Source organism: Staurois parvus, unplaced genomic scaffold, assembly GCF_062004578.1.
Source record: "Staurois parvus isolate SC_StPar_1 unplaced genomic scaffold, SC_StPar_1.0 ptg000431l, whole genome shotgun sequence".
NCBI lineage: Eukaryota > Metazoa > Chordata > Amphibia > Anura > Ranidae > Staurois > Staurois parvus.
Genome location: NW_028318227.1, coordinates 987,501 through 1,001,892, shown reverse-complemented (window position 1 = coordinate 1,001,892; position 14,392 = coordinate 987,501). Strand labels below are relative to the sequence as shown.

Below are 14,392 nucleotides of genomic sequence, written 5' to 3'. Positions count from 1 at the left end.
TGGCGTTTCTTTTTGGAGATTTTAAACGCACGTTTGGCACTTTTTTTATGTGCATTTTGGCAAAACTTGAATCTGCTAGCTGCGTTTGGGGCGTCATTAAGAATAAATTGCACGGCAAGCGTGACATGCGTTCTGCATGCGTTTCTGGAATGCGCACAAAAACATGTTACTGCAGAGAAGTGTTAAAAAAAAGAGCCAAAATGTGTTTTAAAAAGAACCAAAATGCACAGAAAAAAGTTCTAAAAACACATGTAAGAAGAAAAACAAAACGCACCAAAATATGCATTAAAAAATAGCGACAAAATGCCAAAATGTACCCTTTTGCATTGTGCGTTTTTTTCAACGTGTGTTTTGGAGATTTACGTAGTGCATTTGTCACATGGCAAAGAATGCGGTAAAATGCATGTTCGCTGACCGCATTTGGAGGGGGGGGGGCATTAACAATGAATGACACCCACATTTTAAGCCTGATCTGGAATCGCAGGCAATCACGTAATGAATATATACAACTAATATATATATGCACTGTATATTTTTTATATATATATATATATATGTACAGTTGCAAGAAAAAGTATGTGAACCCCTTGGGATTACGTGGAGTTTTGCATGAATTGGGCATAAAATGTGCTCTGAACGTCATCTAAGTCACAACAATAGAAGAACACAGTCTGCTGAACATAATACTACACAAACATCAGATGCTGCCATGGTTTATTGCACATAACATGTAAACATTCACAGTGCAGGGAGGAAAAAGTATGTGAGGCCCTAGCTTAATGACTTCTCCCAGAGCTAATTGGAGCCAGGAGTGAGCCAACCTTGACTCCAATCAGTGTGATGATATTGGATGTGTTGCTGACAGCTGTCCTGCCCTTAAAAAACACACACCTGTTTTGGGTTTACTGGTTTCAAGAAGCACTGTCTGATGTGAACCATGCCTCGCAGAAAAGAGCTCTCAGAAGACCTACGATCAAGGATTGTTGACTTGCATGAAGCTGGAAAGGGTTACAAAAGTATCTCCAAAAGCCTTGATGTTCATGTGTCCACGGTAAGACAGACTGTCTACAAATGGAGAAAGTTTAGCACTGTTGCTACTCTCCCTAGGCGCGGTCGTCCTGTAAAAATGACTGCAAGAGCACAGCGCAGAATGCTGCATGAGGTAAAGAAGAATCCCAGAGTGTCAGCTAAAGACCTACAGAAATCTCTGGCACATGCTAACATTTTTGTTGACACATCTACAATAAGGAAAACATTAAACAAGAATGGAGTACATGGGAGGACACCACGGAGGAAGCCATTGCTGTCCAAAAAGAAGATTGCAGCACATTTGAAGTTTGCAAAAGAGCACCTGGATGTTCCACAGCACTACTGGCAAAATATACTGTGGACAGATGAAACCAAGATTGAGTTGTTTGGGAAGAACACACAACACTATGTGTGGAGAAAAAAAGGCACAGCACACCAACATCAAAACCTCATCCCCACTGTGAAACATGGCGGAGGGAGCATCATAGTTTGGGGCTGCTTTGCTGCCTCAGGGCCTGGACAGATTGTTGTCATTGATGGGAAAATGAATTCCAGAGTTTATCAAGACATTTTGCAGGAAAACGTACGACCATCTGTCCGCCAACTGAAGCTCCGCAGAGGATGGGTGATGCAACAGGACAATGACCCAAAGCATACAAGTAATTCAACAAAACAATGGCTGCAACAGCACAGAATACGCCTTCTGGAGTGGCCCAGTCAGAGTCCTGACCTCAACCCCATTGAAATGCTGTGGCATGACCTTAAGAGAGCAATTCACACCAGACATCCCAAGAATATTGCTACACTGAAACAGTTTTGTGAAGAGGAGTGGTCCAAAATGACTCCAGATCGTTGTGCAGGTCTGATCTGCAACTACAGGAAACGTTTGGTTGAGGTTATTGCTGCCAAAGGAGGGTCAACCAGTTATTAAGTCCAAAGGTTCACATACTTTTTCCTCCCTGCACTGTGAATGATTACATGTTATGTGCAATTAAACCATGGCAACATCTAATATTTGTGTAGTATTATGTTCAGCAAACTGTGTTCTTCTATTGTTGTGACTTAGATGACGTTCAGAGCACATTTTATGCCCAATTCATGCAAAACTCCATGTAATCCCAAGGGGTTCACATACTTTTTCTTGCAACTGTATGTGTATGTATATATATGTGTGTGTACTGTATATTTTATATATAATTTTCTTATTTATATAAATGTACTGTGTATATATATATATACACAAACAAACACACACACACATATATACACACACACACACACTTTTTAATTTATATTTATTATATATATATATATATATATATATATATATATATATACATACACATACATACACTAGATTGTAAGCTCGTAAGAGTAGGGCCCTCTTACCCCTCGTACGTTGTTTGTTGTTGTTGTACTGTGCCATGTATTGTCCCCTCTATTGTACAGCGCTGAGCAAACCCTTTGGCGCTATATAAACTCGTAGTAATAATAATAATAATACACACACACTGTATATATATATTTTTTAATTTATATTTTCTTTAAATATATTTATATATATGTACTGTGTATATGTATATGTGTGTATATATATATATATATATATATATATAATTTTTTTATATACTTTTTTTAACCCTCTAGTGCTGATATATGGAAAGACAAAGGTCCGGTGTCACCTACAGAGCGATGTACCTGTATAGACACACCTGTACCTTTTTGTTTCACTTGTCCCTCCCTTTTAGATTGTAAGCTCTTGCGACCGTGACCCTCCTACCCTTTCTTCGGTAAAGTGCTGTGCAAACTGTTTGCACTATCTACATTTGTTATAACAATATTAGTAAAAATAATACAGAAAACCCACAAAAAAGGATACTTTACAAACTCAATGGCATGTGTCTTCAAATACCCCAATCCAACCGATTCATTAAAAGAAGACATGTTGTAATGGATGTTCTTCTCTGAAAGAGAAAATGTAATGTTTATAATATTTACAGTCGTTCCACAATCACTGATTCTCATATTTGCAGATTCTTCTGCTGCTAATGGCATGCTCTTCAATATTTAGCAGCAGCAGCATAGCTCCCTCTAGTGGATGTATTGCTAATAGCAGTCCCATCACTTTATCTTTTTCTATACTCTCCTTCTTAACAGCTTCCCTCCATCCTATAGTAGAAATACTGCTACAGGGAGGCAGGGCTGCACAAAATCACGTATATATATATATACACGATTTTGTATTTCCGGGTAGGGGGCGCGTATCACTGATGGGGGAGGGGTCTGTATGTAAACAATACAGATCTCTCCCGTCAGCACCAGAATTCTGCTTTGTACGGCTCTGCATAGCAGAGCCGTACAAAGCAGAATGCTTACATAGTACAACACACAGTTAACCATTTGATATCCCACATATTAACCTTTTCCTGCCCAGTGCCATTAGTACAGTGTCGGTGCTTTTTATTAGCACTGATCACTGTATTGGTGTCACTGGGGATGTCAGTGGCAGTCAGTCAGTTCCCCTCAGTGTCTCTTTTTTTTTTACATTTTTTCCACATTAAAGTGTTGTTAAACCCCGGACCCTGCATTCACTATATCTGGTCTCCCCGGACCTTGCATTCACTATATCTGCTCTCCCTGGACCCTGCAATCACTATATCCGCTCTCCTCGGACCCTGCATTCACTATATCCGGTCTCCCCGGACACTGCATTTACTATATACACTCTCCCCGGACCCTGCATTCACTATATCCGCTCTCCCCGGACCCTGCATTCACTATATCTGGTCTCCCCGGACCCTGCATTCACTATATCCGGTCTCCCCGGACCCTGCATTCACTATATCCGGTCTCCCCGGACCCTGCATTTACTATATCCACTCTTCCCTGGACCCTGCATTCACTATATCCGGTCTCCCCGGACCCTGCATTTACTATATACACTCTCCCCGGACCCTGCATTCACTATATCTGGTCTCCCCGGACCCTGCATTCACTATATCTGGTCTCCCCGGACCCTGCATTCACTATATCTGGTCTCCCCGGACCCTGCATTCACTATATCTGGTCTCCCCGGACCCTGCATTCACTATATCCGGTCTCCCCGGACCCTGCATTCACTATATCCGGTCTCCCCGGACCCTGCATTCACTATATCCGGTCTCCCCGGACCCTGCATTCACTATATCCGCTCTCCCTGGACCCTGCATTCACTATATCTGGTCTCCCACAGTACACACAACATGGAAATATAATTATTATATTAAATATAAACTGCTAAATACCTTTTCTCATCAGCAGTATATAGCAGTCATGTGACTTCTATCAGTGTCCAGCAGAGCACTGGCTGACGCTTGTAGGAGGAGTTTTCAGCTTTGGGAGGATGCAGAACCCCTGACCTCTGTCTGGACAGCACTGATTGGCCCTGCGCTGATAACATGCACTCTCCCAAGAAAAAACCCCAAAAAAACTCTAGCAATGCACACCAAACTGAGCATGTGCAGAGTGACTCCACCCGATTTGTCTTATCAGGAGATAAGAGGGGGACACTGGAAGAAGGGGAGGATCAGAGAAGATAGGATCAAACAGCCTTTTTACACAATGCAGTGGATTAACCCCTTAGGTTCCACAGTGAGTATAACAAGCATGCTTTACTGCATATACAGACCGATTGTACTGTTGTGGGTTTAAAAACATTTACAAATTGTTACTTCTTTTATACATATCACACTGTATACTACATGTTCACACTAGCATGGAGTTCATCACCTTCTGCCACTTTAAAGCTCTGGAACTTTACTGGCTGGGCGTAGTTGATCATCGCTGACAGAAACGGATGTATATTGGTTGTGGCTCCTACATATTTATAACTGGCCATCCATGCTTGTTCATCATCCACGGTTGCTTGACCCTAAAGAGATAACAATACATTCAATGTTGAAAATGATTCCATTTAATATAGGTTTCTAGGACTGGAGCAGAATATTAACCAGCCGCCCCCCCCTTACGTGGCCCAACCAGATCTAATCCACAGGGAGAATATTCTCTTAGTTTTACACAAACTTCCCTTGTCTTGACTGGCTATGTGTGCCCATTGATGGATTCTCTAACATCTTATAACATACATTTTAACTTCCCTAGATTTCCTTCTACAAACTACACCAGCCATTCTCAACCCTTTCTACCCCAGAGGAAGCCTTACAGCAAAGTGTAGGTCTGGAGGAACCACTTCTAAAATGAAACCATTGGTAGTCAGTGGGGGAAAATGGCGCTATGTTGATGGTTAGAGGGAAAAATATCCCCTTACATTGGTGGTCAGTGAGGAGAATACCTTTTATATTGGTGGCCAGTAGGAAGAATGTCCCTTACATTGGTGGCCAGTAAGAAGAATGCTCCTGACATTGGTGGCCAGTAGGAAGAATGCCCCTTCTATTGGTGGCCAGTAAGAAGAATGCTCCTGACATTGGTGGCCAGTAGGAAGAATGTTCATTACATTGGTGGCCAGTGGGAAGCATGCCCCTTACATTGGTGGCCAGTAGGAAGAATGCTCCTGCTATTGGTAGCCACTGGGAAGAATGTCCCTTACATTGGTGGCCAGTGGGAAGAATTCCCCCTTCATTGGTGGCTACTGGGAAGAATGCCCCTTACATTGGTGGCCAGTGGGAAGAATGCCCCTTACATTGGTGGCCAGTGGGAAGAATGCCCCTTACATTGGTGGCCAGTGGAAAGAATGTCCCTTACATTGGTGGCCAGTGGGAAAATGCTCCTTACATTGGTGGCCAGTGGGAGAATGCTCCTTACATTGGTGGCCAGTGGGAGAATGCTCCTTACATTGGTGGCCAGTGGGAGAATGCTCCTTACATTGGTGGCCAGTGGGAGAATGCTCCTTACATTGGTGGCCAGTGGGAAAAATGCCCCTTACATTGATGACCACTGGGAAGAATGCCCCCTACATTGGTGGCCAATGGGAGAATGCTCTTTACATTGGTTGTCAATAGAAATAATGCTCCTTAGGTTGGTGGCCAGTGGGAGAATGCTTCTTACACTGGAGGTCAGTGGGAAGAATGCTCCTTACATTGGTGATCAGTGGGAAGAATGTTCCTTACATTGGTGGCCAGTGGGAGAATACTCCTTACATTGGTGGCCAGTGGGAAGAATGCCTTTGTACACTGAGGGTTAGTGGTAATATAGCCCCCCTTACATTGATGGCTAGTAGGAAGGATGCCTCCTTTACAACGGTGGTCAAAATAGCATCATAAGAGCTTATTCACACAAGTGGCCAGGAGGCGGTAAAAGCAGGTGGTCCCTCGACCGCCCACCTAAACAAAGGTGTGCAGCTGCTCAGTGCTGCACACGTAGCATTGATTGGCATAGTGCATTTGGCTGGTGGTATCACCATCGAAAGAGACCCATTCAAGTGAATGGGACCATGGTGTGGTGTGGTGTGTCAGCGTTTTCAGGGTTGAAACAGGCAGTGAGAAGGTGACATATAACCTTCTCACTGCCTTTCAAATGACTCTAAAAGGGCTGCCACACCTATGATTGAGCCATTAGAGAAAGCTAAAAAGACCATTCATGCTGCTGGCCTTGCCAAGTGGCACTGACCCCAGAACTGTACAGGCACCATCAGTTGAGAGGCTCATCAGCCACAGCTCATGGAAACCCTAGAATCCTCTTGATCAGCCTTCTTTGACATTTTTAACCTGGAGGAACCCCTGAAATAACTTTGTAGGGCTAAGAAACCCCTGGTAATAAGTTCTATATCTACAACTTGCCATACATGTGTGATGGTTGCTGCGAAGAATACCTTACATTTGTGGCCACTAAGAAGAATTTCCCTTTACATACTGTATAGCTAAAAGGATAATTGGTCTCAGGAATTACTCATATGAGAGGCAGAAGTTGCTCATTGCTCAGAACCCCTAGAAACCTCTGGAGGAACCCTAAGGTTCATGGAACCCTGGTTGAGAAAGACTGCGCTAGAGGAACCCTGGGGTCCTACAGAACCTGTGAAAACAAAAACAACACCTCCTGCACTCAGGGACCAAGTGGGTGGATGGATCAATTACTATGAAAGTTTGTCCATCAATGGATCAAAGGTTGTGCAGCTCTTGCACAAGGCTGGGGAAGCCCGACATAAACTGCAATGAAGAACAAAAACAAAAGCGCCCCAACCTTGCGCATTACCTCAGTAAAAAAAGTGATTTTATTGAATTAAGATATATGCTCACAAAAGTGGCAATGTATAAGGCATATAAAATCCAAAATCGGAACACTGGAGTAGGAGACACGTGCAAATCCCATCGAGAGGGGAGCCTCTCAGGGTGAAGCTGACGGGAGATCCCTTGTTCCTCAGCTCCCTTTCGAAACGTGCCAGCTTCACCCTGAGAGTCTCCCCTCTCGATGGGATTTGCATGCGTTTCCTACTCCAGTGTTCCAATTTTGGATTTTATATGCCTTATACATTGCCACTTTTGTGAGCGCATATATCTTAATTCAATAAAATCACTTTTTTTTTACTGAGGTAATGCGCAAGGTTGGGGCGCTTTTGTTTTTGTTCTTCATTGCCGTCCTACAGAACCTGGTCGACAATGGCTGCTCAATACACTAGAACAGAGTTCCTACTTATGTATATGGACCTGCTTCATGATTGGTGGTTCACCATGCATTCTGAGGACAAAAAAACATCGAAAGACCCAACAAAACTTTTCTGGAAGCCAAGAGAGCATTGTCTCGTCAATGGGACACAGATGGCAAAAAAGGCCAGACATGTGCTTTACCATTCCATTCTCTACCCACAAAAACAGTTTGGCTTCCGATGGTCTTTAGGTGCTAGGGTAGGATGTGTTCCTTCCAAAGGAACATGCACAGCCACAGACATCAATACACACATATTGGATGCTGGACAACATAAAGACAGCCAATAAAGCGATTGTATATGGCTCCTCAACTAGCTGGAAACAATTAGGAGTCAGACCTAAATAGCTTGTATCCCATAGACATGAGCACCAGGGCACCTCTGTTTTCTGACCTTCTCTACCAATGTATGGACATCTCCATCAGGTAATGAATGGAAGCAATGGGTACCTAAGGTGCTATAAATCTATAGCATAAAGACAGCCAATAAAGCGAAGATTTTGTATATGGCTCCTCAACTAGCTGGAAACAATTAGGAGTCGGACCTAAATAGCTTGTATCCCATAGACATGAGCACCAGGGCACCTCTGTTTTCTGACCTTCTCTACCAATGTATGGACATCCCCATCAGGTAATGAATGGAAGCAATGGGTACCTAAAGTGCTATAAATCTATAGCATAAAGACACCCAATAAAGCGAAGCTTTTGAAAATGGCTCCTCAACTAGCTGGAAACAATTAGGAGTCAGACCTAAATAGCTTGTATCCCATATACAGGGGCACCAGGGCACCTCTGTTTTCTACCCTTCTCTACCAATGTATGGACATCTCCATCAGGTAATGAATGGAAGCAATGGGTACCTAAAGTGCTATAAATCTATAGCATAAAGACAGCCAATAAAGCGATTGTATATGGCTCCTCAACTAGCTGCAAACAATTAGGAGTCAGACCTAAATAGCTTGTATCCCATAGACATGAGCACCAGGACACCTCTGTTTTCTGACCTTCTCTACCAATGTATGGATATCTCCATCAGGTAATGAATGGAAGCAATGGGTGCCTAAGGTGCTATAAATCTATATTTATACATGGTTTCTCCCATTGTCTATCTGTCCCTTGGTAAAAATGAATCATATGTTATACATGCAAAATAAATAGCTAATGAGCTGTCACCTTTTTATTATTGTTTTCTGGTTCAGAGTCTTCCACAGCCTAAAAAAATGAAAAAGACAATATTAGATATATTAAAAAAAGTGTCACTAAGGGCTGTACCAGCCTCTAAAGCTCCCATCTTTTCCCAGATTACAGGACTATATCCATCACCGAACCACTGATACAGCCAATGGGAACCATAAATACAGACACATGGACAGTTCTTTACCTTCATACTCCAGGGAGCAGTATATTTAAATTGGTCAACTGCCTTTTTTTTTTGGTAATATATAGTTTATACGAGGGCTGTACCAAAAGTAATGCAAAAGTGGGTATAACTTTTTTATTAACTTACATAGGTTGTTCAAATTTCCCATGTTGGTAGAGTAACTCTTCCTCTATAGTAACTCTTCCTCTATAGTAACTCTTCCCCTATAGTAACTCTTCCCCTATAGTAACTCTTCCCCTATAGTAACTCTTCCCCTATAGTAACTCTTCCCCTATAGTAACTCTTCCTCTATAGTAACTCTTCCCCTATAGTAACTCTTCCCCTATAGTAACTCTTCCCCTATAGTAACTCTTCCCCTATAGTAACTCTTCCCCTATAGTAACTCTTCCTCTATAGTAACTCTTCCTCTATAGTAACTCTTCCTCTATAGTAACTCTTCCCCTATAGTAACTCTTCCTCTATAGTAACTCTTCCTCTATAGTAACTCTTCCTCTATAGTAACTCTTCCCCTATAGTAACTCTTCCCCTATAGTAACTCTTCCCCTATAGTAACTCTTCCCCTATAGTAACTCTTCCCCTATAGTAACTCTTCCTCTATAGTAACTCTTCCTCTATAGTAACTCTTCCTCTATAGTAACTCTTCTTCTTTTTCATTGCAGGTAAACAATGGATTCCAAGCAATGTGCCATCATTGAGTTCTTGATGAAGGAGGGGTGCAGGCTGTCTGACATCCATAGAAGACTACAGAATGTTTATGGAGATGACACCATTGAAAAGAGTGCTATCCTGTCATTGATGAGCCTTTCAATGGTGTCACCTCTGTAAACATTCTGTCACTTTCTGTATGTATATGTATACAGTTGGGCTCAAAAGTTCTCCTCCCCTGGCAGAAATCGTGAAATTTTGGCATTGATATTGAATATATGACTGATCATGCCAAAAAACAGTCTTATTTATGGATAGAGATCCTTTGAAGCCATTTATTATCACATAGTTGTTTGGTTTACAAAAGCCCGGTTACAATATGTCCGACAACACCTTGACACGCCTCACTGGGCTTTTGTCAGCCATTGGCTCAGTAAAGGCTGCTTTCTAGCAACTCGACCATGCAGCTCATGTTTGTTCAAGTTGCGTAGTGTTGTGCTTCTTAAAAACAACCACGCTGTCTTTTCCCAGAGCAGCCTGTATTTCTCTTGAGGTTACCTGTGGGGTTTTTCTTTGAATCCTGAACAATTCTTCTGGCAGTTGAGACTTCAATCTTTCTTGGTCTACCTGACTTTGGCTTGGTATCAAGAGATTTCTGAATTTTCCACTTCTTAATAAGTGATTGAACAGGATTGACTGGCATATTCAAGGCTTTGAATATCGTTTTAAAGTTGGATGGGAAGATTTGGTTGGCAATCAGCATTCTAATTCATCATCAGTAGGGTTGAGCTCAGGACTCTTTGCAGGCCACTCAAGTTCTTTCACACCAAACCCATTGATCATCTATTTATGGCCCAGGCGTTGTGCACAGAGTCTTTGATGCAACAATAGCTGTAGAAGCCAATATGGCTGTTATGGGGCCTGGGGTAGGAAGGGGGCCCCATTACGGGGGCTGTTAATGAAAACTTAACTGTAAACTTTCCAGTATAGAAGGGCTGGAGTCAGACCTTAGGATCTTCCTAGTCACAGATCCCCTCTGTGCAATAAGAAGCTGAGTCATTCAGAGGAAGCCTTTTATTTTCACGAATGATTATAAGGCTTCCTCTGATTGGTTAAGGTGAAGAGGTGGGTGAATGACATCATGATTTTCACCTCGGCCAATCAGAGGAAGTCTTGTGTTCATTTTTCTCTGGGAACAGAACGGGAAGTCCCTGTACCGCTGCTGGCCTAAACATCCAACTCATACATAAGAACGGAGGCAGCGTGACGTCACGGACGTCCCAGAAACTGCAGGGCAGCCATCACTGTATGGACAGTTACCTCTTCCCTATGAATTCGAAAAGTAAAACATTTTTTTGGCTGGAGTTACACTTAAAAAATGTACCTGTTCCAACTTACATACAAATTCAACTTGAGCCCTCATGCACACGGGATGTTTTTACAGCGGCTGTTTTTGGTGCTTGGTGGTTTTTTCTACAGTCAATAAACCCCCCCAGCATGTTATCCTATGTGTCTATCCCTGGCATGTTATCCTATGTGTCCATCCCCGGCATGTTATCCTATGTGTCCATCCCCAGCATGTTATCCTATGTGTCCATCCCCAGCATGTTATCCTATGTGTCCATCCCCAGCATGTTATCCTATGTGTCCATCCCCAGCATGTTCTCCTATGTGTCCATCCCCAGCATGTTCTCCTATGTGTCCATCCCCAGCATGTTCTCCTATGTGTCCATCCCCAGCATGTTCTCCTATGTGTCCATCCCCGGCATGTTCTCCTATGTGTCCATCCCCGGCATGTTATCCTATGTGTCCATCCCCAGCGTGTTCTCCTATGTGTCCATCCCCGGCGTGTTCTCCTATGTGTCCATCCCCGGCATGTTATCCTATGTGTCCATCCCCAGCATGTTATACTATGTGTCCATCCCCAGCATGTTCTCCTATGTGTCCATCCCCAGCATGTTATCCTATGTGTCCATCCCCAGCATGTTATCCTATGTGTCCAACCCCGGCGTGTTATCCTATGTGTCCAACCCCGGCGTGTTATCCTATGTGTCCATCCCCGGCGTGTTATCCTATGTGTCCATCCCCAGCATGTTCTCCTATGTGTCCATCCCCGGCATGTTATCCTATGTGTCCATCCCCAGCATGTTCTCCTATGTGTCCATCCCCGGCATGTTATCCTATGTGTCCATCCCCAGCATGTTCTCCTATGTGTCCATCCCCGGCATGTTCTCCTATGTGTCCATCCCCGGCATGTTCTCCTATGTGTCCATCCCCGGCATGTTCTCCTATGTGTCCATCCCCGGCATGTTATCCTATGTGTCCATCCCCAGCATGTTCTCCTATGTGTCCATCCCCAGCATGTTCTCCTAGGTGTCCATCCCCGGCATGTTCTCCTAGGTGTCCATCCCCGGCATGTTCTCCTATGTGTCCATCCCCAGCATGTTCTCCTAGGTGTCCATCCCCGGCATGTTCTCCTATGTGTCCATCCCCAGCATGTTCTCCTAGGTGTCCATCCCCAGCATGTTATCCTATGTGTCCATCCCTGGCATGTTCTCCTATGTGTCCATCCCCAGCATGTTCTCCTAGGTGTCCATCCCCAGCATGTTCTCCTAGGTGTCCATCCCCAGCATGTTATCCTATGTGTCCATCCCCAGCATGTTCTCCTATGTGTCCATCCCCAGCATGTTATCCTATGTGTCCATCCCCGGCATGTTCTCCTATGTGTCCATCCCCGGCATGTTCGCCTATGTGTCCATCCCCGGCATGTTCTCCTATGTGTCCATCCCCAGCATGTTCTCCTATGTGTCCATCCCCAGCATGTTCTCCTAGGTGTCCATCCCCGGCATGTTCTCCTAGGTGTCCATCCCCAGCATGTTCTCCTAGGTGTCCATCCCCAGCATGTTATCCTATGTGTCCATCCCCGGCATGTTCTCCTAGGTGTCCATCCCCAGCATGTTATTCTATGTGTCCATCCCCGGCATGTTCTCCTATGTGTCCATCCCCGGCATGTTCTCCTATGTGTCCATCCCCAGCATGTTCTCCTAGGTGTCCATCCCCAGCATGTTATCCTATGTGTCCATCCCCAGCATTATCTCCTATGTGTCCATGCACACATAGGCTGTAATCAACGTTTTTTGGCTGGAAAAAACCCCCAAAACTAGTAGGTGTTTCAGCTGTAAAACGCGGCAAAACACAGTAAACTGCCGCAAACCGGTGTGTTTGGACTTTTTTGACCCCAAAAAATGTTCTTCTGGTCAAAAAATCCACTAAAAAAACAGCAAAAGTGGAAAAAAACGGGAAAATGCCGCTAACTGCTAAAAAAAGTTGAAAAACCCACGTTTTTAACGTGACTTTACACAGCTAACGTTACCAGCGTTATCAAAACGTCCCGTGTGTGTGAGGACTAAGAACAAACCTACAGAACCTGTCTTGTTCGCAACCCAAGGACTGCCTGTATGTAGCAGATGTTCAGTACAGTTCCTACAGTGCTGATAGCGGGCGCATCTATGAGCAAAGAAAATAGTTTGTCTGGGCCAAGCTGGCCCAAACGAACTATTTAAAGTCAAGGTAAACCTGGAGATAGACTTTATAAGAACCCTTTACAGGATACACCAGAACTCCATATCGTGGAGGTGGTTCCACATACTTTTTGGCCATATAGTGGACCTGAAAATGGAGGGACACAACGCTTACCAAAATCAATTCATGATACAAATAAACAGACAACCATTACCTTTTTTGCACTGTTAGCTGCAGCTTCTTTTTGGCTGAGGTCCTCTGCTGAAAGTTCACTTCCAAACTTATACTCGGGATGGGCTTCTTCCTCTTGATCAGCTGATAAGAAAGAACACAGGTGTTTATACCAGACACGTGGAGGCTTCACATGGCTTCCACAAGTGACACCTGAACCTCCCTTACCGTCTACACTGAACCACCATACTAAAATGACCACCCACCACAACTCACTGAGGCATGGACTCTACTAGACCTCTGAAGGTACGCTGTGGTATCTGACACCAAGCCGCCAGTAGCAGATCCTTTAAGTCCTGTAAGGTGCAAGGTAGGGCCTCCATGGGCCATCGGACTTGTTTTTCCAGCACATCCCACAGATGCCCGATGGATTGAGATCTGGAGAATTTGAAGGCCAAGTCAACATCTCAAACTTGCTGTTTTGTTCCTCAAACCATTCCTGAATTCCTCTAACCAGGCCAACTTCATTCATTGCTCACCTGCCCATTGTAGGCACTTTTGGCTGTGAACATGGGTCAGCATGGACATCCTGACCGGTCTGCAGCTACTCAGCCCCATACACAACAAACTACGATACAATGTGTGTTCTGACACCTTTCTATCAGAACCAGCATTCAGTTTTTCAGAATTTGAGCTCCAGTACCTCTTCTATTGGATTGGACTACACAGGCCAGCCTTTGCTCCCCATGTGTATCATGACCCCTTTTCCTTCCTTGGACTACTTTGGTCGGTCCTGAATGGGAACATCCCACAAGAGCTGCAGTTTTTGGAGTTGTCCTAACACATTTGTCTAGCCATTATAATTTGGCCTTTGTCAAAGTCACTCAGACTTGCCCATTTTTTTCTGCTTTCAACACATCAACTTCAGGGACAACATGTTCACTTGCTGCCTAATTTCTCCCATCCCATTACAAGTACCATTATAATATGATAATCAATGCTCTTCAC

At 43.9% G+C, this 14,392-nt stretch overlaps 1 protein-coding gene across 3 annotated transcripts in view; it reads right to left on the bottom strand.

The window, feature by feature from the left end:
- Positions 1-14,392, bottom strand: part of PLCB4 (phospholipase C beta 4) — a 569,741-nt gene that overhangs the window by 113,206 nt on the left and 442,143 nt on the right. For all 3 annotated transcript variants that reach the window (XM_089687591.1, XM_089687592.1, XM_089687593.1), the window contains exons 21-24: positions 13,428-13,528; positions 8,839-8,877; positions 4,798-4,939; positions 2,909-2,993 (exon numbers count right to left, since the gene is read on the bottom strand). In XM_089687591.1, the coding sequence (XP_089543717.1) occupies positions 2,909-2,993; positions 4,798-4,939; positions 8,839-8,877; positions 13,428-13,528 (367 nt within the window). The remainder of the gene's footprint in view (positions 1-2,908; positions 2,994-4,797; positions 4,940-8,838; positions 8,878-13,427; positions 13,529-14,392) is intronic.